This window comes from Pogoniulus pusillus, chromosome 27 (genome assembly GCF_015220805.1).
Source record: "Pogoniulus pusillus isolate bPogPus1 chromosome 27, bPogPus1.pri, whole genome shotgun sequence".
In the NCBI taxonomy this organism is placed as follows: Eukaryota; Metazoa; Chordata; class Aves; order Piciformes; family Lybiidae; genus Pogoniulus; species Pogoniulus pusillus.
Genome location: NC_087290.1, coordinates 14017551 through 14042302, shown reverse-complemented (window position 1 = coordinate 14042302; position 24752 = coordinate 14017551). Strand labels below are relative to the sequence as shown.

The 24752-nt window shown below is 51.6% G+C and overlaps 1 protein-coding gene across 6 annotated transcripts in view; it reads right to left on the bottom strand.

The window, feature by feature from the left end:
- The window catches only part of ACACA (acetyl-CoA carboxylase alpha), a 127423-nt gene that overhangs the window by 47060 nt on the left and 55611 nt on the right, over positions 1 to 24752 (bottom strand). For all 6 annotated transcript variants that reach the window (XM_064165890.1, XM_064165888.1, XM_064165891.1 and 3 more), the window contains 11 exons: positions 24054 to 24197; positions 22482 to 22578; positions 21164 to 21271; positions 17449 to 17505; positions 17091 to 17135; positions 14105 to 14146; positions 12918 to 13133; positions 11954 to 12109; positions 9775 to 9978; positions 8662 to 8817; positions 7911 to 8057 (listed from right to left, as the gene is read on the bottom strand). In XM_064165890.1, coding sequence (XP_064021960.1) covers positions 7911 to 8057; positions 8662 to 8817; positions 9775 to 9978; positions 11954 to 12109; positions 12918 to 13133; positions 14105 to 14146; positions 17091 to 17135; positions 17449 to 17505; positions 21164 to 21271; positions 22482 to 22578; positions 24054 to 24197 — 1372 coding nt within the window. The remainder of the gene's footprint in view (positions 1 to 7910; positions 8058 to 8661; positions 8818 to 9774; positions 9979 to 11953; positions 12110 to 12917; positions 13134 to 14104; positions 14147 to 17090; positions 17136 to 17448; positions 17506 to 21163; positions 21272 to 22481; positions 22579 to 24053; positions 24198 to 24752) is intronic.

Genomic DNA, 24752 nt, shown 5'->3' with positions numbered 1-24752 from the left:
CTAACATCCAGCCTAGACCTCCCCTGGCACAACTTGAGACTGTGTCCCCTTGTTCTACTGCTGGTTGCCTGGGAGAAGAGACCAACCCCCACCTGGCTACAACCTCCCCAGTAAGAAAAGCCTGGTTCCTTATTGACCCTCACCCTGCAGATATCTGTGAACATTGATCAGATCCCCTCTCAGCCTTCTCTTCTCCAGGCTAAACAGCCACAGGGCTCTCAACTTCTCCTCGTCAGATCTGTTCCAGGTCCTTCAGCATCCTTACAGCCTCTGCTGGACTCTCTCCAATATTTCCCTGTCCCTCTTGAACTGGGAAGCCCAGAACAAGACATAATACTCCAATGTAGTCTCACCAGGACAGAGGAGAGAGGAAGGAAAACCTCCTTTGGGAAGTTTCCTAATCGAAGGTCATGTATCCTAAATGAATCCCCTTTTGTTAATGCTAACCAGAACAGGAGAAGCTACCCAGCAGGGCACAGCCAACACCATCTCTCAGAGGCAGCTTGTAGCTGACAAATCTGGAGCAGCCAGGCTGCAGGTTAGGAAAAGCAAAATTCGAGTGCCCCACTTTATTAACTTGCTGTCTTTTGGCCTCCCTAATGATGCTTGGTGCCATCGCTCAGCAATCAAACTCATGGGGGCACAACTAGGGGCTGGGGTCCTGCTATGAGCAGCGCAGATTCTGTTTCAATGTATGGGCAGTGAAGGGTAACAAAAGAGATGAGATTTGTAAGGTAACAAAACCTGGGGAGTGCACAGGTTAATTAGACAGGCTCAGCTAATCACCTAAGAGCACTGCCAGGACAATAACGGCGCTGGTGAGCTGCAGGAGCTTGCGCCAGGGCTCTGCTCCACAGGCAGCAGGGTTTGGAAGTGCTGCTCCTGCCACAGCTCTGCCCCCAGCGTGAAGAGGACAGGGATGGAAAAACAAAAGCAGGAACCATCTTACTGAACTGTTTCTATATGGCCAAAATAATTTGTGGCAGAGCATTCCCAGCAGGAGTGGGCCTGCTGGAGCAGCAGCACGCGCGGAGATCGGAGCGGGTGCATTGTTCAGCAGCCCCGGCCAGAACTGATCCTTCTCTCTGACGGTCCAGCAGCCACCAAGACTCGGTGCTGAGATGCCATTTGCTCCCTGGCTAGCACCCCAGCAATGCAGACTGCATCTCTCACACCCACTCACACCTTCTCCTGCTGGATCTGTGCCCACCGTGGGCACCGCCGCGGCTCTGCGCGGCACTCGCAGCTAGCCCCAGCCTGACAGTGTCAACACTAATCACGGCCTCAAATTAACAGCAGCATTGACTGCAACATTAATTGTGCTATCGATGGGAGCAGGAACACATACACTGATGCACTCACAAATTGACTGCTAGTGGCAGCAGGAGCTCTTGACAACAGGCACCTAGGGGAATGGGGAGGGAAAACGATCCCAGCGCTGCCAGGGAAGCACAACAGGCTCCCAAAGAAGGGAAAGCAGATGAATGGTGGCTGGAGTTTGGGCAGAAGGAGGTTTCAATCACAGAGCCACGGCACGTTAGGACCTCTGCCAAAGCAGGGTTGAAGGTTAGAATTGATGACCTTGAAGGTCTTTCCCAAGCAAAATGATTCTGTGGTCTATGCTTGAGCCACGCTAAGGGCCTTGACTTGTTCTACTCCTCTCACTCAAGGGGGATGCCTGAGCCCAGGTATGTGACAAGAACCTTGCCTGGCTCCTGTCCTGCACTGCATGCATCTGAGGTTTATGCCTGAGGTTTCATGTAAAGCTCTCTGTGGAGCCAGGCCCCATTGGTACACCAGCATTTACTGCACACAGAAGTCGTAAGAAGGGAGATGCAGCAGCTGTGGTGGTGCAGCCTGTGAGCATGGGAAGGCCAAAGCTGAGAGCTAAGGAACAGGCAGGTCTGACACTGACACCCAGGAGCACCCTCCCTGCCTGCTCTGGAGGTGCAGCAGCGTGCACTGCCCCCAGGATGCTGTATGGCCATGCACAAGCTGTGTTTTAGACAGCAAACAACACCCCCCCAGAATCTGCACTTGATGCAGATGTAGCAGTTCAGGCCTTCCTCTGCTGGCCTGAACTCCAGCTCTAAACCAGAGACTGGGCTCAAACTGTGGCCAGAAGCTGCCCCATTTTTCTCCTCAGCAGGGTCCAGCTCCCAGAAAGGGCCTGCCGATGCATATGGCTTGCCAGAGGCATTCAGCCCTCACACCTCGACGAGGCTGGAGTGCCAAAAGCCAGGATTCCTTCACTCTGCTCTTGGCTCTGAGGAAGGTGTTGCTCAGCCAAGCACAGGCTGGCACAGGACTCCTGCCCGGCACATGGCCAAGAGACGGCTCCAGGACGAGATGTGGCAGAGGCCTGCCCAGGGAAAGGTGGGCTGGAGGAGAAGGAGCTTCTACTGTCTTGATTCCTTGTGCTAGACCCGAGGGCACTCGGCTGGCAAGGCAGGAGGCAAACCAGCAAAGAGCTGGCTGATGGTCAGGGGAAGAGGAGGGGCACATGGAGCACCAAAGGAGCAGCTCGAACCCCCTGCAGGAGGGCAGAAGCAGCCTCCCTGCATGCAGCCATGCTGAGGGTGGGAAGCCTGCACAGAGGCTCTTGGGGACAGCAACAGACATGTTTCATAGATTCACAGAATGGGTTGGGTTGCAAGGGACCTTAAAGCTCATCCAGTTCCAGCCCCCCACCGTGGGCAGGACACTTCCACCAGCCCAGGTCGCTCAAGGTCTCATCCAACCTGGCCCTGAACACCTCCAGGGAGGAGACATCCACAGCCTCCCTGGGCAGCCATTGCCAGTGTCTCCCCACTCTCACTATCAAGAGCTTCTTTCTCATCTCCAGTCTCACTGTGCCCTCCTCCAGCTCAAAGCCATTGCCCCTTGTCCTGTCACTCCCAGCCCTTGTCACAAGTCCCTTCCTGGCTTTCTCATCACTCCAGTTCCTGCTGCAAGGTGTGAGCAGCACTGCCAGATTCTCCTCCAAAACAAAAGCATCTTTGCTGAAGCTTTCCAAACTAAGCCACTAATGACTTCTCTCTCAGTGCAGTATAAGGCTTGAGGGCTGGGCTAGTGTGCCTCTACTAAAGAGAGAGGTGAAGACCCCTGGCAGTCAGCAGCTTTCCTGGGGGCTTTCTTTGTGGGCAAGAACTTTCTTGTATCCACATGATCCATACTCCTCTGCTCCAACCTATGTATCAAAACATGGAATAAAACTCTCAGCACCATCACTGACATTTCTGATCTACTAACTTGCATGTGGGGATCCTAAAAACCTTCAAGAAATCTGGAGCTCAGGTTGCTCTGAGCCAGACACAACCTGGGCAGTCAGAGAACAGAACCAGATAGCTGTTTTGGATGGAAAAGACCTTCCAGATGATCCAGTCCCACTAGTATCCAACTCTACTGTTTGGAGCTAAAACATGTCCTTCAGCAGTGCATCTGTGCCTTCAGCACCCTCCAAGAGCTTCACCTGTGAGCTGTGAGGTTATCTCCTGCCCCTCAGAGGTTGCTTAAATGTAAAGATTTGATCAGTCAGAACCACAAAGGCAGCAGCAAGATGAAACCTGTAACTGTTTGTATACGATTTCCAAACAGAGAGAGATTTAGCTAAAACCTTCCCAAAACCAGATCTGAACTGATTCTGGATAAATTCTAGCTCACAGGTTTATGGTGGAGGCTCACAAGTTACAGCTCTGTAAGAAAAGCTCCAAATCCTGGATTTATGGCATTGCTACAGCAAAAGCCAGGCCACAGGAGCTGCTTCTACAATGCCCTGAAGGGACTGATCTGCAGGAACCCTCCAGTGCACAGCTTCAGACTGCCTCTGGCTGGAAGGGACCCTCAAAGCTCATCCTGTTCAACCCCTCTGCAGTGAGCAGGACACCTCCAGCTAGAGCAGGCTGCTCAGGGACACACTGAGTCTGAGCTTGAGTATCTCCTGCTTAACAGTGTCCAGCAAAGGGGATGCTCCACGTAGACTGTCCCACACATCCATCCCTGCTCTCAGTGAGCTGGAAAGATGCCCCCAGCAATCCCAGCCTCCCATGCCACTCTCAGAAGTCACATTACATGATCCAGGCACATCAGTGAGAGACATAAAATGAATCAGCTTTCAGTGATGCCTCTGGGAGTGTCTTTTAATTTGCATTACACTGCGCTTGGCACCAGGCACTCCACCTTCTGCTAAAAATAGCCCTCTCCAGCCCGCGCCAGGAACATGCTACCCTGAACCCTACCCCCACAGCTTCTGGTGACCTCCCAGCATCTCACTGAGAGGGTCTGAAATGCTTCTGCCAAGGGAGGAGGACTAGGACTGCTCCAGAGCAGGAGACAGCTCCGTCTGTGCAGCATAAACAGCTGCCCAGCCAGCTAAAGCCATCCCTACACCACGGAGCCTGCGGGTCAGGATTGCTCCCACAGCTCACCAAGGAGGGTTGGCAATCCCAAGGAGAAATGGTTATTTTTTTACAGGAATCTTTTCTCTTTCTGGGTTTTTTGGGGTTTTTTTGGTTTTTTTGTCTCTGGGAAACTGTCCCCATGGAGTGCTGGGGCTGGAGCAGGGGGGAGAAGATGTGAGGATGTTCTCCTTCGGCTCCTTGTAATTCTCTGACTCAGCCATCACCCACTCCTTGCTTTTTCTCCAGTGCTTACCACCCAGAAGTAGCCCAGAGAATATTTTAGTAGCCTGCCCTGTCCTCAAAGGCAGCAACCCGGGGTGATAAAGCAGAACAAGCAGTGCAGCTGCTGAGCTCTGCGGTACAAGATCCATTAGCTACACCCTGCAGCCCCTGGCAGCCCCTGGGAGCTGCCAAAGCAGAGTTCCAGCAACCCTCTGCCCATTGCTGTCCTGAATTTCACCTGGCCAAACCTCTCCACCTTCCCAGGCTGCAGCTCCCAGCTCTGAGGATGGGTTCTGAGAAGGAAAAACTGTGACATCTAGTGCCAGGAGGGAAAACGGCACACTCCACATGGGCACGGCAGGGCAGCGCTGCAGGCAGTCCCCACACTCACCTTCTCCTTGCCCCTGAGCATCAGCTGGGGCTCACCAGGGGATGGTGCAGCCCCAGCGTCAGAGGATGATGGTAAATTGGAGTTAAATAAAGTGAAGAGGCTCAGAATGCCCAGACAAGGCCTCCCTCTGACCAGCTGATGGCAAGGTGCTCCCTGGCACTAGGGGATTGAAGAGGATGGGTGCTTGGGACTCTGATTTAAGCCCAGGAGAGCAGCTCTAGGAACCTAAAGCACTGAGCAGCAGCTGGAGGTACCACAGGCACGAGGTCCCTACAGAGATTTCCTCCCAAGGCAGTTGTCCTCCCAGCACCCCAGAGTGGTCCTGTCCCACCAGGTGTGAGCAAAGAGCAGCACTGGAAGCTCTGAGGAAGGTGCCCAGCAAAGCCTCTGCAAAGCCTGGGAACTCCTCCTCCCCACTATGCTCATTTCCTTAGGGATCACCTCCCTGTACCATCATTCCCTCTTCTCCTCTGGCATTCTGAGGTCAAACACATCTGTGGAGCACTAAGCTCTCCTCTAATGAACCCAGGCCAGTTTAAAGAGCCCAGGTAAAGGCCACAACTTGAGCAGGGCTCCAGCACTGTGTCACCTCAGGCAGGAGATGCAGAACCAGCTCGGACTTGCTCTGCTCCTTGTGGCACATCTCCACTCCCTGTGCAATGCTTCCAGCTAGAGCCACGCAGATGGATCACCCCAGGGCCCCTGCTGCCTGGCAGAGGAGATGCTGCTGCTCTCTGCCCAGATGCTACACAGACAGATTCTCAATAGAAAGCAGGATGGATCCCTCAGAGCCTTAACAAAGACAAGGGCTTTGCTCTGAATTCATCTAGCCTCCTGCCTCTCCTTTCTCCACCCCTGCAGCCATCTTCTTTGGAAAGAGAAACCTGAGCCTGCCTACCTGACAATTTGTTTCCTTGGCTGAACGGAATTAAAGCAGAAAAGCCTAAATTCAGCTCAGGCAGATAAAGAAAGTGCAGCAGGGAGGAATGAATCTGCTCAGCAGCTCAGCGCCTCCTGAATGTCACCTGTCCTTCAGGCTGCAGCTGGAACCTCTTCCTCAGATTGTCCCCTCTCACCTGCCAATGAGCCCTATTGTGTGCCCTGGCTATTGCTAACAGAATTCAATAGCACAGCCTCAAACCTCATTCCAGCTGCAAATGGTCCTACAGCAACTCCTCCAGCTGCTGACAGGCTGAGCTGACAGCTCTGCACAGCCGGCTGGGAGCTGCAGCCTCCTGGGGGGGGCACAGAGCATCTGCTGGGGGCTCACCACTCACTGAGGAGGCACAGAGCATGTTCTGGGCAGGGGGGCATTAGGTACCAGCACTACAGACACCAAAGGGCCATCTAATTTCTTTACAGATTGAGCACAACTAAGTCTACCAAGGGTTAAAAAAACTCCTAATTTTTTTTGGTGGTCTTTGGGTACAGAATCTCTTATAATAAGACTATTTGTATTCATACTGGCAGAGTAAACACTACATGTTCATGCCCAGGCAGCTCTGTGCTTGTAATTTCAGCAAGAACAGAGCTACGTCCCTGAGGGACTTTGCTATTTCCCCAGCCACCATCCACTCAAAGGCTGAATGAGAGCAGAGAGAAGAGAGAAAGATGATGGCATAAAGCTCCACAGAGCAACAGCCTCAGCCCTCACCAGCAATGCAGGAAAGAGCTCATTCCAGCTTTAATTACACAAGTTAGAACATTGCTGCTACAGGCCAGCAGCAGACAAGGAGGCTCTTGCAGTCCCCATGTACTGACTGTGTTCAGCTGGAAAGCATCAGATCCCAAAGCCTTCCTGACAGGGCACCAGGCAGAAAGCAGGGATGGAAATCCCTCCTGCCTCTCAGCACACCTGAGGTTCCCTGAACAGAGCTTTTGCAGCCTCTGAAGTTACAGATGTAGTACAGGGAGGGTGCCAGCTCAGTGATGCCAAGAAAAAACAATCAATCCCACAGCTTCAAACTGCTCCAGTTTCAGTTACTGCAGGGAAGTTCACTTGCTGAATCCCACTCAGCCTGGGCAAAACACATCAACACTTCTTATCCCAGTCAGCTTTGGCCTCCAGTCAGAGATTCACAGAATGGGTTGGGCTGGAAGGGACCTTAAAGCTCACCCAGCCATGGGGAGGGACACCTCCACTAGCCCAGGCTGCTCAAGGCCTCATCCAACCTAGCACTGAACACCTCCAGGAAGGAGGCAGCCACAGGTCTCCTGGGCAACCTGTGCCAGTGTCTCCCCACCCTCGATGTCAAGAATTTCTCCCTAACCTCCAGCCTCCACCTGCCACCTTAACACTGCAACCTTGGGCTTGCTGAAGTGATGACCCCAGGAGAAGCTGCCCACAGCAGCACAATTCCCTCCTGCTTGAGCTGCAGGAGGAACTCTCTGGCTCTGCCCAGCAAAAGCAGGCTGCTGGTCTCCAGTGAATCCCTCACTAGATGGGGATGTTGCACACAGCTTGCAGAGCGCTCCACAAACACTGCAGGCACTGCAACGGGAGGCATTAAATTGCTTTTTCAGGGTGTTGAGTTTTTTAAGCAAATGAAAACATTTCCATTTAGCCTTGTAGAACATATATTGCTCAAACACAAACCCCAGCCACCTGCAGTAGCTGAATGAGCACTTTTTAATTAGGAAGGTAAACCAGCACAGGCACAGCTTGGAAATGGAATCATCATTTACTATGGGGGTGAAAATACCCATTGGATGGAAGGGATTAATTTTTAATGAAACAAAAATCTCATTTCCAAGAGAGAGATTTCATCTGTGAGAGACTGAACGAACAGATTTTGTGCCTGCCTGGTAAATTTTCACTACCATTGTCAAACCTGGCCCAAAACACAATGTGCTGCAGGACCAGGAAGAGAAGCAACCCTGAAGGAAGTGGAACTTACCTCGTTTCCTCCTGGCAGCCTGTTCATGTGCACCAGCTGGCCCTGATCATCCAGCACCAGCTCGGTGTAGGTGAGGATGTCAGAAGGCAGCGGCAGTGTGGGCAGCACTGCCAGTTCATTCATGGAATTCCAGAGCTTAATCAGGGACTAGGCAAGGAAGAGAGAAATCTTGGTTGAGGACATCATCTGAAAGGTTTTCATCCAACCCACTGTGACTGCATGTTCAAGACAATGCTCTGAGACATCCCTCCCCCAGGGCCGCCAGACAATGCTCCGTGGGCAGCACTGACTTCAGATCTCAGCCATGGAACCCAACTCAAATGAGGTGACTCAAGGTAGAACACAGCAAATCAGACATACAATGAAGGCAGCAGCTCATCAACACATCCAATGATGCACAAATCCTACCTAGGAGCTGTAATTTCTGCACTGCCTAACCCCCTAGGGAGGCTGGACAGGTAGGAAAACAGACAGGAAAAGAAAACAGTGGGAAGGAAGAGGAAAACCAACCAAAAGAAAGAGGAGGAAGAGTAGGTAAACAAGAGGCATCAACAAGAAACAGAAGATGGTTTATGGTTCACATTTCAGCTTCTGCTGTTTGACTTATAAATGGAACTATAGCAGCAGGGTAGCAGAAGTTCTAATTCCCCCCAGCTGTGTAGAACTGGGGGACCACTGTTAGCCACAGTAGGCCACTCGTGTCCCTGACAAGCAATGACAGCAAGTGAAAGCAGCGACCACTGCCCCGTACCTGCCGGAACATCTCGGGGATGTCATAGACATAGGATGTCCCTAAGGACTGTGCCTGGAACCTCTTGGACTGCAGCAGGTCTTTGGTCACGTAGGGGGTGTTGATCAGCATCCCATGAAGCGGTCCCTGTTTATCTCCATAGGCCTGGAACATGATCTGCAGCACAAAGAGCAACCAACTACTGCTTGTCCCACTGCTTCCACCCACCCCTTGTCACCAGACATCATCAGCACATTGCAGACTGCTTGGGCTTTCTGCTGCTCTCTAGAGATATGTTCATCCAGCAGCTGGAGGTGTCCCTGCTCCCTGCAGGGGGCTGGACAAGATGACCCCCAGGGGTCCCTTCCCACCCAATGCAATCTGTGAATCTATGATACCCCCATGCCTGTAACCCCTCTGCTTCAACTCTACAGCTCAACAAGTTCTCTACAGTGCCCTGAAAGGAGGCTGCAGCGAGGTGGTAGTTGGTCTCTTCTCCTTAGTATCATGTGATAGAAGGAGAGGTAATGGCCTCCCTACAGCAAAGAGGCTGTGACTGGGGCTGGCTCCACATGCCCAGGCTCTCCCCTGGCAGCGAGCCCAGGCTGCTATGGCTGGAGCAGGGCTCTGTTACTCATGGAGCAGAGCAGTGCAGGATCTGCATCTCCACTGCCTGAGCACAGCAGCCAGGGCAGGGCTTGCACTGTTATTTGCCCTGGAGGTTTAATAGGCTAAGTTTGAAAGACTTTCCCAGAGTAGCAACATGAGCTATCAGCTGCCATGCTTCATGGCACTGCATACACAGGGCTCTGAAGGAAATGGGTTTCAGCTAAGGACTGGAGTAGCACAGCTGAAAAGGGGCAGCATGGCACAGACACTGAGTGGTGAATGTGGCTGGCAGCACAGCACCCTGGGGCTCAGCTGGTGAGAGCAGAGACCAGAGAAGGGCAATGAAGGTGGGGAAGGGTCTGGAGAACAGGGCTGGTGATGAGCAGCTGAGGGACTCAGGGCTGTTTAGTCGGAGGGCAGACCCCACTGCAGCTCCTGAAAGGAGGCTGCAGTGAGGTGGGAGTGCTGAAGAGCTTCCCCAGGCACAATTTGCCCCTCAAGCCATGGAGCCACAGCGAGCCGTACCTGTGCTGTCCTGGAATCAGTCACTTCCTTGTACAGGCTGATGTCCAGGTAATATCCCGACTCGTTGGTGAGGAAGAGGCGGATGGGGATGGCCTTGCCCGTGGGCGTCAGGCGGATGTTGATCTTCAGCTCTGCCTGCAGGACGCGCAGCTTCCAGAGGCGGCTGCCGTAGCGCATCACCATGGACCGCACCGACTCCTCGATCTGCCGGCACAAGAGACCCTCAGCTCTGGCATCGCCACCGTCGCCCCCCTCACCACTGCTAGGAGGACAGCCAGCGGGAGGGGGAACGTCCCAGCAGAGGAGGCAGGGAAGCACCAAAGCGCAGCACGTAGGCAGTGCTGGGACGCTGCAGCAGGGTGCCGTAAGGCAGCCAAGCCACCGCTGCTGGCAGCACAGCCTGCTGCTGCTCACCCAGGGCAAAGGGGCACAGCAGAAGGCCAGAGCTGGACTGGGTTCAAGGTACTTTCAAACAGTAAAAAGTCTCTTCCACAGCAGCTCAGGGAAACATTGTGGTGCAAGAGGTTCTCCTCTCCCTCTGCTTTGATGAGGATTGTGCCCAGCTCTGGGGTCCCCAGTTCAAGAGGGACAGGGAAATACCAGAGAGAGTACAATGGAGGCTATGAGGACGATGTCCCTTGCCTGGGACATGTCTGACGAGGAGAGGCTGACAGACTTGAGGCTGTTTAGCCTGGAGAAGACTGAGAGTAGGTCGTATTAATGTTTACAAATATCTGCAGGGTTGGTGTCAAGAAGGGGCCAGACTAGACAAGGGGCAATGGACACAAGCTGGAACCCAAGAAGATCCACCTCAACATGAGAAAAAACTTTCTTGCTGCAAAGGTGCTGAAGCCCTGGAGAAGGCTGCCCAGAGAGGTTGTGGAGTCTCCTTCTCCTGAGACTTTCCAAACCACCTGGATGTGTTCCTGTGCAGCCTGCTCTGGGTGAACCTGCCTCGGCAAGGGGCTTGGACTACAGGATCTCCAGAGGCCCCTTCCAACCTCTACCATTCTTTGTTTCTGCCTCTGAGGGCAGCCTGGCTTCCAGGAGCTGAGTATTGCAGCTTCTCCTCAACTTCCAGGGAAGTAAAGATTTTGGATGCACTGAAAGAATTTCCTGCAAAGTGACTTAAGCCACCACTTTTTAATCAGGGTTTAAAAGACAGCAAGCAGGAGACCCTCTGATAACCAATTCATCTTCCTAAACTTTCAGTTACCCTCATAAGGAGAGGTCAGCTCTCACCTCTCAGTAATCATGAACAGAAGCTGATTTCCAACTAAGTGCAGCCTTTCCAGTCTATTTGGGACTTGCTCCGTGCTGGTTCTGCTAACCAAGCACAGGCCTGACACCCAAACACTTTCATTTCTGCATCTACAAAGCTCAGTGCTCATTTCCTTGCAGTTCTGATCTCTGTGGGTTTGTGTCAGGGAACAAAGATGAAGCTCTCCATTTGATGGCTGAATTTACAAACTCTTTCAAAGTTCCTGATGTATCTCCTGTTTTGTTAGGATAGAATCTGGACTTTTGTACCAAACAGAAGAGCATTTACAGCTATTTCTATATTAAAACTGTTTCTCTCAAGCACACAATCTAAACTAAGCTTAGCTTCAAGGGTAAAATGTATCTGGAACAAAGCATTCCTTAGCTTTTGGAGGAAGGGAGCTGCACTGCCTGAAGGACAGTCTTATGCCACTAAAATATCAGCTCTGCTAGTGCCAAAGTCTTAATATTTATTCAGAGATTGGAAGAAAATCCAAAGCTTTCTTCCTTCCTCACTGCCAGACAGGTTCCTAAGAAACAAACTAATTGCTTGACAGAAGTGGCTGAACTAAGGACTGTTCTCTGTGCTGCTTTAGCAGCTCAACAAGGAATCCTCAGTGACAGATGAACAGGGGTTATGTGACTCCACCTGAGAGGCAACCAGGGGTTGTGCGACTCCACTTCCTTTACCGCAAAGCAAAGCTGCAGTCTTTGTAGGGTAGCCAAAGCGGTCAGTTTGTTACCAGTGCTGACTGCGGGCCCCAGCTTTTTGTGCTTTGATACAATGCAGGCAGCAGGAATGCTGCAGCATTCACCACGTGGGGTTAAAAGGTCCTCAAGAGGCGCATAAAAGGCAACAAAAGACCACTTGGCTCCGGCGAGTCAAGACAAAGAGCTGAGAGCTGGGGAGAGCACACACCTTGGACGGGTCCATGATGACAGTAGGCACGAAGTTGAGGAAGATGTGGTTGCAGTCGGTGCGCACGTTGGTGTTGTTGAAGGCCACCTCCAGCTCATCCATGGCTTCCAGCAGCAAACGCTCCCCCTCGTTCTGCAGGTACTCAAAGGAGGCTTCCTGCCACGTATGGTCAACACATTAGTTACCTGCTGCTCAAAAATCACAGCCCAAAAGTACAGTGTCTGAGAAACTTCAGAAAGACTCGACTGCAAAACTGGGTTACGTTAGTTTCAGTAGGATGAGCAGCCCTGAGATAGATCCATCAGAGTCCCAGAGCCAGCAGCCTGCATTTGCATCCCTGACTGACTTGTGTGCTTGTCCAGGTTAGCACAGATGCCAGAGTGCACAGGGCAAAGCAGCCAGGCCACACAGACAGTGGTTGTGGTGCATATTCTGTACAGTGCTGCTCCCATCTCTAGCTGTGGTCACTGGTTTTGGCTGATGTTTCTAGTCACCCTGCACTCCTCTTCATCCACCCACCCACCCTCCTCAGCTTTAAGAGCCATGATAGGAAAATGCAGGTAATCCTGCTCTTCTTGGATATCTTTAAAGGTCACTTCCACCCCAGAGTGTTCCATGATTAGTGCAGGAGAAGCACAGGAACACCTGCTGCCTCAGAACACAAAGGTTTCTGACTGGCCTCTCGGGCCACAGAAAGGTCTCCCTGAAGTATCATAATGCATCAGGTCTCCAGAGATGCTCTGCAGAGCCCAAACTAGCACAGAGAGGACACAGACCCACAGAGCTCTGTACAGGTGGCATGGAGATTTCAAGCTATCTAGTGGGAGGTGTCCCTGCCCACGGCAGGGGGTTGGAACTACATGATCCTCAAGGTCCCTTCAACCCAACCCATTCCATGATTCTAGAAGAACTTAATCTTTCCATAGTGTCTTGGAAAGAGCCCTTGCCGGGGTGACAGACTCACCTTGGTGACCAGATCTGAATGCCTTATAATAGCCCTCACAAAGAACCTGTAGTCTGTCACTTCTGTCCCCACTTCAACTTTAGCTGCTCCCAGGTAGAGATGCATCTTGTGGTTGGCACAGGGAATGGCAGTGAGGTCAAAGTTCCTCATGCGGTTCAGCTCCAGCTGGAATGCTAGAGCCGGCTCCAGGTGTCGGTAAATCCTGTCCTCCTCAAACTGCAGGCACCCAGCAGCAGGCAGGCACAGAAGGGGGTGAAAAGGGAGGCTGGATTAAGAAGCTGAAATACTGAGGATGGGAAGAACTAGGCAACACCCATGAAGAAATGCCATACTTCATTAAAGCCCTAAACATCCAAATGGATCCAACCCAGAACTTTTTATCCCAAGCAGTCATTAGCACTAAGACCTGTACTGGAACTGCTAAAATACTGACAGCAGGTAAAACACAAGGCAGGAAGTTCTCCAGTCCAGCCCCTCCAAACCCCTCTTTGAGAACAGGTAAAACACAAGGCAGGAAGTTCTCCAGCCCAGCCCCTCCAAACCCCTCTTTGAGAACAGGTAAAACACAAGGCAGGAAGGTCTCCAGCCCAGCCCCTCCAAACCCCTCTTTGAGAACAGGTAAAACACAAGGCAGGAAGGTCTCCAGCCCAGCCCCTCCAAACCCCTCTTTGAGAACAGGTAAAACACAAGGCAGGAAGGTCTCCAGCCCAGCCCCTCCAAACCCCTCTTTGAGAACAGGTAAAACACAAGGCAGGAAGGTCTCCAGCCCAGCCCCTCCAAACCCCTCTTTGAGAGCAGGTGAAACACAAGGCAGGCAGGTCTCCAGCCCAGCCCCTCCAAACCCCTCTTTGAGAGCAGGTGAAACACAAGGCAGGAAGGACTCCAGCCCAGCCCCTCCAAACCCCTCTGCTCCTCAGAAGGCAGTTTGGTGCTCAGTCATTGTGCTGCTTTCAATGCTCTCCTGTTCCACTAGACTGAAATCTGCATGAGCAGAAGCTTCAAGCCAGGTCCCCATCAGTTGCCAAGTGTGTGTGAACAACGGTGAGGGAGCTGAAACTACCACAGCAGGCAGAGAAGTGGCTTCTGCTGATTTGTAACCCACTCTGCTTTTTGTGAAGACTGTGAAGGAGCAGCTGCAAGAAGGACAAAGCCAACACTTAGAGAAGCATCAAGAACACACAACTTACCTTATCCCGGGCACGAAAGGTGAAGAACTTTGGGAATTCCCTCTGTTTGGAAACAAAACCAGTGCTGTTAGCCCCCCAAAAGGAGGAATTCCATCAACTCAGAGAGTGCCCCAGGGACAGCCCACAGCAGAGCAAAGGACAGGAGCTGGCACAAGCTATTTTCTAAGCACCACAGAGGGTGCCAAAGATGCAGAGCCTGGAGGAGGTAGCAGGCACTGAAACCTGCCTGCATTGCTGCTGCCACATGGGCTACTTGATTGGCTTTTGCTTAGTATTGGCAATCACCAACAGACAAGAACATGGAACTGGACAGACAGCAGCAGGAAACTTCTTCCAGGTCTACAATGATTATGACTGTGGAAATGTTTGGGAGCCACACAATGATCCCAACAGTCCTTCAGGGAAGCAGATGTGCACAACACAATGACCTCTGTTCCACAGCTCTCTTCATGCTGTCACTGCTAGAAATTCTCTCTTCCCAAGGCAAACCAGGGACTGCAGTCAAACAACTTCACCCTCATCTGGTGACTGTTCAGAAGCCCCCAAATGAGGCATCTCATTTCTTCCTTTGCGGAGATAAAATGTGGCACAGTGAAATGTGGCTCAGAAGAGGGAAGGAGCAGAGAACATCCTTTCACCTGTCCTACCTTCTACCTGGTGAGGCAGTGGAACAAGATTGAGGCCCTATCCCTTGCAGACACTCAAGATCAGCCTTGCTGTGTACCTGGGCAGCCTGCTTCAGCTGGAGGTGTCCCTGCAGAGTGCCAGGGGTTGGACAAGATGAGCCTTGAGTGCCCACTGCACAACCCACTGCAATCTGTGAATCCCTGCAGTCTCATCCATGGCTGTGGAACTACACTTTCAGCAGGCAGAGGAAATTCTGTGAGTGCTTTACATCCAGAAGAGAATAGCAGTGACCTGTGGTGGTGCCCTGAGAGAGCATGCAGGTCTTGAGGAGAAAAGGAGAACAGAAGGTGTCTGACCCAGGGTCAGAATCTGAATCGTGCCCCACTGCCAGTGACAGACTTGCAGTCCTGGCTGGATACAGTGCATGCTGACAGAGTGCACAGCTCCATGGAGTAACTCACCTTTTAAGGCTAGCAGTTACCTCCTAGCTGGTCACATTCCTTACTTCCTATAAAAATAAGTCTCCAGAACTTCACCTGGTGACTCTCAGCTGAGAAATACAACTTGTTCCAGTCTGCAGCATGCCTTCCAGACCAGCCAGGTAGAAATCCTGCCTGGAAATTCAAGCACTGGGCCTAGGAGCATCAGCTGTGCTCCAAGTAACAGCCACCTTCCACTCCTCACTTCTCCTCCAGACCTCTCCTACCTGTCCTCCTCTGCAGGCTGCCAGTGTCTCCTCACCCCATCCATGCTCATTCCATCACTGATGTGATTGCTTCCAAGGCATCTGGCCAGTGGTGTGGGCAATATAATAATTAGATGTGCACACACACACACACACAAGCCCTCAGAGCTCTGGCACCAACATCCAGAAGAGTGCTCCATTTCCTAGGCAGAAGAATTATACCCCTGCTGTGTTCTAATCAACCAACCATCATCAAGACAATCAAAATAATTTGCCTAAATTAGCCAATCAAGACACCCTGCAAACTGCAGAATGTGGAGAGCTACAACAGAAATCATCATAGTTGATTATTATACTAATAATCATGTTAAAAACCTAATGAGATGAGGAAATTGGAAGCTTGCTGGAGCAACTCTCTATTACCTCAACATGCTGGGAACTAATTATATAGACTGTAATTAAAACAAAAAACAAACCCAAGCCCAGGCCCTGGCTAAGTGAAGAGTTGGTCCAGTCATAAAGGGAGGAGAGCAGGAGGTGGTAACAACGACTCAGAGAAGACCCCAGAGGTACTCTACAAACTTTGCAAGCTGATGCCAGCCTCAGTGCCTCCTCCAGCTCAGGAGCTTCCCAGCAGCAGCTCGGCTCTCTGTGATGACTGCTTCCATTCTTTGCCTCCCTTCTCACCATTGCCCCATGCTTCAGTGCTTATTGATGACTCTGATTTGTCATTCCCCAAATACCAATTCCATTCTCTAAAACTTGCCTTTTTTCATATCTGAAGCCTGAACCTTCTTCTTTAAGGACCCAACAGCTCTTCAAAGAGTCCAGTCCACATCAGCCATGGACTGACCCATCTGTAGTTGGCCTGTGGGACTGATCCCACTTAGTGTTACACACAGCTATCCAAATTCTCCTCCTGCTGGTTTGTACATTGCTTTGCCTTTTGTGAAGCTTGCTAAAAGCAGGGGTGCTGAGTGACTTTCTTGTTGCTGAGTCCTCTCATTTAATCTACACTATCACCTAGAAAGGCTGCACCAGCTGATCCTTGGGGTCCCTTCCAACCTGGCACTCTGGGACTCCAGGATTCTTGCACTTTCAAGACTCCTAAAAACTTAGGACTTTAAAGGAGATAGACAAGGGACAAAAAAATCTGGTTTGCACCTTACATTGCCACCTTGAAAACAAGGCTAAAGCAGCCCTCACTGATGCCCAAGTCCTAGGGAAAGAAGCAATTTCTCAGCAGTAAGAGCATCAAACATTTTCCACGTCACTAAGCCATTATGCAAAATTTATCAAGTGACTTCAGCCACTCCTCAAAGTTACTTTAAAAGCAGTGAGAAGCCTCAAGGAACCACCACACTACAGAAGAAACACCAAAATGTAATTGTACAATTACATTTGAGAGTGAACCCAAGACTGAACCAAACAAGATCCCTGCTCAGGTGGCAGCACTGAGCTCAGCCAGAGGACAGGAGAGACCTAAGCATGGGAAGGGCCCCGCGGGGTGCAGAAGGCCCATGGCTGTCTTTGAGGTCTGGGTTTTGCTTAAGCACTTCCCTGGGCTCTGGCATTACATGTCTGACTAAGAACCAAAGCAGGGCCCTCGAGTCACTCCTGTGTGTCCTGGCTGCAGCCAGCAGTGCCACCATGCTCCAGAGCCTTTTTACTTACATGGAATCTCTGATCCACCTCATAGTTGACCTGTTTCCTGAAGTCCTTACAAACGAAACGTGCAAACACAGGAAGACAAGGGGAAAAAAAAAAAACAAAAGCAGAAGAGAGCTAGCAATTAGGATGAAAATCAAACCCCAATTAACCCCAGAACACAAGAGGTGCACCATTGAGTACAATTGCCAAGTCATTCCGAGCAAATTCATCACAACCATCTCGAGTTTTAAAGAACAAACAGTGAAGAGAGAACTAAATGAAGTTAACAGCATTTAACCTGGGGAGAAACCACATCAAGGGGCAATGCTAACGTGAGCTAGGTGCCAGAGAGCTCTGAGCAGTGTGACAGGGAGCAGAATACCTTCTGTGCCACGAGGAAGGTCAGCCTCCGGATGCCATGCTCGATCAGCACCGATTTCTGCAGAGGCAAGGCTAGAGTTGGGTGACTGCATTCACACAGGACATCACAGATCAGGCTTCCAGAACTGTAGCAGCCCTACAAAGCCTCCTGTAGCTCTGAGTCCACTTCAGTCCACTCATAGCTCACCCAGTGGCACACAAACAAACCCACTCGGTCTGAGGAGGTGAGCACCCAGAACACAACAATCCAGCTGTGCCCTGCCAGGCAGCAGAGCACCAGAGGAGGCACAACCTGGCAGGAAATGCTCTTGCTCATTTGCCAAATGTGGTTGGGTCTCTTTGGCAAAGATTCCTTTATGAAGGCAGCATAGGCACAAGGAGGGTTGGGAAATGGGTTTGGAAGGAGCAAAGGCGAGGAAGCACACAGCACATGCTGCTCAGAGCAGGCTGCAGGGAGTGGGGCTGGGCTCTTCTCCCTAGTCCCAGATGACAGGAGGAGAGGAAATAGCCTGAAATTGTGCCAGGGGAGAGGTAGACTGAAGACAAGGAAGTTTCCTTCCTGACAGAGCAGTCAGACACTGGCACAGGCTACCCAGGGAGGTGGAGCAGTCCCCGTCCTTGGAGGTGTTCAAGAAAGGTGTGGCCATGGCACCTGGGTACAGGGTTTGGTGGCTGTGGTGGTGTTGGGTTGATGGTTGGGCTCAATCTTGGAGGTCTATTCCAACCAAAACAATTCCATTACTGTGCGATTTGTGGCCCCACAAGCACACAGAGAGCAAAGGGCAGACGTGCAGCAGCGGACCAGTGCAAGGTGCTGCTCAGGGCTTTCAGACAGATGGGAGAACACCCACCCTGGCTGATTCCTGAGCCACCTCCACTGAGCCACACCTGAAATGAGTGCTGCCATCAGTGCTGCAGAGGCAGAGGACAGCAGGGCTTGCAGGGCACCTCTGGAGATTGAGCCTAACCCTCGTGCTAGAGCAGCATCACACAGGAACACATCCAGGTGGACCTTGAAAGTCTGCAGAGAAGGAGACTCCACAGCCTCCCTGGGCAGCCTGCTCCAGGGCTGCAGCAGCCTCACACCAAAGAACTTTCTCCTCATGTTGAGGGGAACCTCTTGGGTTCCAGTTTGTACCTGTTGTTCCTTTCCTCTTTTTTTGTTCCCCCACACCACTGATCTTTTGAAGTGTTAAGGTCTTTTCCCTTTCTCCTCCTTATTCCAATTTAAAAGCAAAGAAAACAGAGGGGAAAAAAGACTAAAAAGAAACAAGATCTCAGCCAGAGCAGGAACAAAACAACCTCTTTCAGCACAGACTGAAATGTTTCACTAAGGTTAAGCCCTCTGAAAATGAGCAGCAGTGACTATATTCATGGCAAGGGGAAGAAAATAACTTTAATAATGCCATGATTTAAAAAGCAAAAATTGTTATTGCTTTTAAAATTCCACAAGTGGCAGACAATAACAGCAGAGCAACAGGATCCTGATTACATGGTAATGATGTGGGCCTCACAGCACGGCCACAGCTATTAGAGAGCGATTAGCCATCAGCACCTGGAGGAACTCCATTTCCACTGCCTGCCTCAATCTCCTCCACAAGTCATTTACAAGTATATGATCCTAATTTCTATTAAAAAAAACACACACAACATGCTGGGACTAGAAGATTATTTGGACAATTTGGATCAACCTATTTGATAGTTTAATGTCTTTGGGAATTTTTTTTTTTTATTTCCTTTCTCTCCCTTTCTCCCCCTCCCACAAAATGCCTGCAGCAGGAGTCAGCAGATGAGAGCAGAGCTGCTTTTAATTTGGGTATTTGATGATGATTTTCCTTCTGCTTAAAGAGACAGGAAGCTGCTGAACTTGTCTAGAGAGCAGCCCCACTTGGAAGCCTTTGTGCAGAATGGATTGGCACCTCCCAGTCTGCTGAACTTGTCTAGAGAGCAGCCCCACTTGGAACCCTTTGTGCAGAATGCATTGGCACCTCCCAGACTGCTGAACTTCTCTAGAGAGCAGCCCCACTTGGAACCCTTTGTGCAGAATGCATTGGCACCTCCCAGACTGCTGAACTTGTCTAGAGAGCAGCCCCACTTGGAACCCTTTGTGCAGAATGCATTGGCACCTCCCAGTCTGCTGAACTTGTCTAGAGAGCAGCCTCACTTGGAAGCCTTTGTGCAGAATGGATTGGCACCTCCCAGCCTGCTGAACTTGTCTAGAGAGCAGCCTCACTTGGAACCCTTTGTGCAGAATGGATTGGCACCTCCCAGTCTGCTGAACTTGTCTAGAGAGCAGCCTCACTTGGAAGCCTTTGTGCAGAATGGATTGGCACCTCCCAGCCTGCTGAACTTGTCTAGAGAGCAGCCTCACTTGGAACCCTTTGTGCAGAATGGATTGGCACCTCCCAGCCTGCTGAACTTGTCTAGAGAGCAGCCTCACTTGGAACCCTTTGTGCAGAATGGATTGGCACCTCCCAGCCTGCTGAACTTGTCTAGAGAGCAGCCTCACTTGGAACCCTTTGTGCAGAATGGATTGGCACCTCCCAGTCTGCTGAACTTGTCTAGGGAGCAGCCTCATTTGGAACCCTTTGTGCAGAATGGATTGGCACCTCCCAGCCTGCTGAACTTGTCTAGAGAGCAGCCTCACTTGGAAGCCTTTGTGCAGAATGGATTGGCACCTCCCAGTCTGCTGGTGGTTAGAACTTCCCAGGATTTCAGTATTGCTTGGATGCAAAAGGCCTCCAAGACTGCATCCAACCCAGCATCACCACAGCCACTAAGCCATGGCCCCAAGTGTCATGACCACAGGTTTCTTGAACTCCTCCAGGGATGGGGACTCCACCACCTCCCCATGGGGTTGCAGTACCTAATAGGCTCCTTACAACCACCAGCCCACTGAGTCCTTCACATCAACCAGAAAAGCAAAAGCAGGCAGGGCAGGGGAGGTTTAGGCTGGACATGAGAAGAAACTTCTTTGCTGAAAGGGTTCTCAAAGACTGGCACAGGCTGCTCAGGGAGGTGGTTGAATCCCCATCCCTGGAGGTGTTCCAAAGAGGCAGAGATGTGATGCTGAGGGACATGGGTTAGCCCTGGCAGAGTTAAAGACTGGACTCAAGGATCTTAAAGGTCTTTTCCAACCACAACAATTCTGTGACTCTAAGGTTCCAACGTGCATCCCATACTCATGACTGTGCAACACAACACAGAAACTCAGCTCCACCTCATGCCAGAAATACCACACCAGGAGCAGATTCCTGCACACCAGCAAGGAGAACAAACTGAAACAAAGATTGTGGTGACAGAAGACAGAGACCATTTGAATGCCTCTTTCCATGCCTCTGTTACTCATGTAACAACCTCACCATGTGGGAGAGGCACCCAGCAGGTTTTTCAGAGCACCTGCAGACAGACACTGAAGATTAACCTGATGTGTTTAAAACCTTAGAGGGCTTTCACCCTATCAGAAATTAAAGGGAAGAACTCCTGACTTGATGGATGACAATGAACTGCAAAGAGCAGCAATGACATAGGGGTTCTGGAAAGGTGCAGCTGCATCCCAAGCAGTGGTAAGGGTTTAGAAGGGATAAATGCGGGAGGTAACTGCTGCACTTATTTGGTTTGAAAACAAAGAAACACCTGAGGGACATGCTGAGATTTCCCAAAGCAGACAGAAGTGTCCTGCACTCAGCTCCAGAGGGAGAAGCCAGGTGACTCACCTTGCTCTGGGTGAACTCTCTGAACATGGCAGCCAGCCCATCATCATCCACATCGCTGTCAGTCTTAATCGCCACATTGAGGATGTGGATGGGCTCCTCACGGGCAGCCTGCAAGGCAAAGGAAACATTCCCCATACAGAACAGATAACAGCTTGAGAGGCCTCCAAAGAGCTTCCCTAAACACAGCTCCAAGATAGAGAAGGTCTGGGGCAAAAGGATCTCAGCAGAGCACCTGGGAACCCAGAAACACTGAGGGAAATCCTCGGCCAGGCAGCCTGAGGAATGTGCAGTTTTGCAGAGGTAAGAGTTAATGTCCCCAAACAGGAGCTCCCCCTGGAGAATCCAGCTCTGAGGGTCACATCTGCCTTGGCTAACTCGAGTGTGCTTCATTTGGATGCAGAGAGAATGCAGGGTCAGGCCCCCTCATTATGGGCAAGACATCAGAGGACTCTGGCATCAAGGAAAGTAATGGAATTAAGCAAATTGCCAGTGTGTGTCTGCACAGCTGCCACCAAAGGCTGTCATGTGGAAGCACCAGCTCCAGGGGAGCGCTGAGAAGTGACAAGAGTGACCACCTGAGAGCCTGGGGGCAACCGGGAAAAGCTGAGTGTGAACAGGACATGATCCTTGGAGAGCTGAGGAGCAGGTAAAGAGATATCAAAGCATACTCGGGACCAAGGCTCCAGCTCCCACACTCCTGCAGATCACTGCAGCAGTGCAAACTCAGCCCTGCCCTGGATGCTGCATTCCAACAGAGCTCCCTACTGCTGAGGCAGGAAGCTGCCTGTGGCTCCAAGGGAATCTGGGCTTTTGTCACTAAGGATGACAAAATTCTCCCCAGCAGGGTAAAAACTGAGGGGCTGCTCTCATCTACCTCCTAAAAACGGTTGTAGGAGGTAGAAGAGAGGGAAGAATCAGAGTGCAGTGTGCCCAGGCAGAGAGCAAGTTAAGGCAGCTGAGTATGCAGCTCCTTGCCCTGGTGCACAGAGAAGGTCTGGAAGCTTAACCACAGCTTTAACCTCCCACTTACACTGCTGTGGAGCCAGAAACTCTGCAGATACTAAAAGCTACAAACTAAATTCACAGGGATAGTTAGAGACTGCTCCGTGGATTTGGAACAGTCAGAAAATGGCCACCTGCTTCGAGTCCTCTGCTGAGAACAGGCAAACAAACCCCACACAGAAGCACACCAAGCACTTAACTCCTGCTTCCAGCACTGGCACCGCTGAGAAGCACCCAGCCTGCAGCCCCTGCAGCACTCTGCTCACCCTCTACCTCCAACTTAAGAGCAACCTCAAGAGAAAAAAATCCACTGTACCTTGTCTTCATCGTAGAGGGAAGCATGGCCAGCTTCAGGGAAGGTTGGGCTCTGAGGAGGAGAGTCACAGAAGCAGCTCATCACCTCATCGAAGATTCTGCAACACACCAGAAGGCTATCAGTAATCAGCAGGCTGCTGCTATCCCAGCACTGAAACCACCAAATCACCCAGCTAAGGGGGGCAGGGAGAAAAAATACTTCCTCCCTTATGGGGACTGAGAGCTGAAAGGTGAGGAGGCAATGCCTGCTCCAGCCCCCAGACCAAAGCACAGCCTGGACCTTCTCAGATTTGCCAGAGATCTAACTGGGTGGCAGGGTCCCCACGACTGCTGTGGGCTCTGCTGGGCTCTTTTGTCTACCTCGTGAAGGCTGAAGGCACAAAGAAAACGTCCTCCCCCGGACCCCTGCTGTGTGGAGAGCAGCACAGGTGCAAACAATTCCCAGCCCGCAGGAATCCAAGGTGCTGGCCCCTCCTGCTGCAAGCTGCTCTCGCAGCACTCTGAAGCTTGCTGGAGCAGACAAGGGGAGTCAAACAAACTTCCCCCCTGAAACTCCATTGCCTTAGCAAACAAGCCCAAGACCACTAGAAACCTGACTCTGGACAGGGCAAAGATTTTACCCAGACCTGAAACACCTCTCCTGTGAAGAAAGCCTTGGGGGGCTGCTTAGTCCTGAAGAGGCTGAGTGGATCTGATCATCATCTGTAAATATCTGCAGGGTGGGTGTCAAGGTGAGGGGCCCAGGCTCTGTTTGGTGGGGCCCAGCCACAGGACAAGGAACAGTGGACACAAACAGGAACCCAGGAGGTTCCCCCTCAACACGAGGAGAAACTTCTTTGGTGTGAGGGTGCTGGAAGCCTGGAGCAGGCTGCTCCATAGTCTCCTCTGGAGGCTTTCAAAACTGGTTAGACCACACCTTGAGTACTGTGTTCAATTCTGGGCCCCCCAGTTTAGGAGGGACATTGAGATGCTTGAGCGTGTCCAGAGAAGGACGACGAGGCTGGGGAGAGGCCTTGAGCACAGCCCTACGAGGAGAGGCTGAGGGAGCTGGGATTGGTTAGCCTGGAGAAGAGGAGGCTCAGGGGTGACCTTATTGCTGTCTACAACTACCTGAGGGGTGGTTGTGGCCAGGAGGAGGTTGCTCTCTTCTCTCAGGTGGCCAGCACCAGAACAAGAGGACACAGCCTCAGGCTGTGCCAGGGGAGATTTAGGCTGGAGGTGAGGAGAAAGTTCTTCACTGAGAGAGTCATTGGACACTGGAATGGGCTGCCCGGGGAGGTGGTGGAGTCGCCGTCCCTGGAGCTGTTCAAGGCAGGACTGGACGTGGCACTTGGTGCCATGGTCTGGCCTTGAGCTCTGTGGTAAAGGGTTGGACTTGATGATCTGTGAGGTCTCTTCCAACCCTGATGATAGTGTGATACCCATCTGGATGTGTTCCTGGGTGACCCACCCTGGGTGACCCTACTCTGGCAGGGGGGTTGGACTGGACCTCCAGAGATCCCTCCCAACCCCTACTGATCTGTGATCCCCAGGAAGCTGGCAACAGGGCCAAGGCCCAGCCCTGCCCAGGTACCTGACGAAGTCGTCGAAGGTGCGGAAGGAGACCATGCCCCCCATGCGCTGGCAGGGCGGCGTGAAGGAGCTGTCCAGCAGCACGTCGCTGACGCTGCCCACGTGTGCCATCCCATAGTGGTTGAGGTTGGAAGAGAAGGACATTCTGAATGGCAACGCAACAAGGTCACAGTCAGTAGGGACAGGGCAGAGAAGAGCGGCGCTGGGCAGACTGCTGCATGTGCTCTGGGCCCTGCAGCGTGGCTGCTCCCACACCACTGCTGCCTGACTTGGCAGACCCCTCAGCAGCCCAGACCTTGCTGTGCTTCCTCCTCCAAAGCCCCTGCAATGCTGGCATGCCTCTGGTGCCATTAATGCCCTTACCTGGATCTCATCCCAGTAGACAGGAACAGTTAAAGAAGAGCTATAAAATAATCCTCTGACCCCTTCAAAGGAGTCACTCCTGAGGAGGTTGCTGCAGTCAATTATGGCAATGCAAAGCTGATCCCATTCTTCCCTCCTGTACATTTTGCTTTACAGGTGGAACTCTCAGACAAACAGCCATAATTGGAAGCTTTGACACTTGACTGATTTGGTAAATTGTAACAAATTAAGTTGAAGCACACCAAACTAAATCATCTGTTTGTTTCTGCAGCTTTTCTGGCCGTACTCTGACTGATGCTGCTCAAATGCAGTGTGGTACAGTGACCTCCCAAAGCCT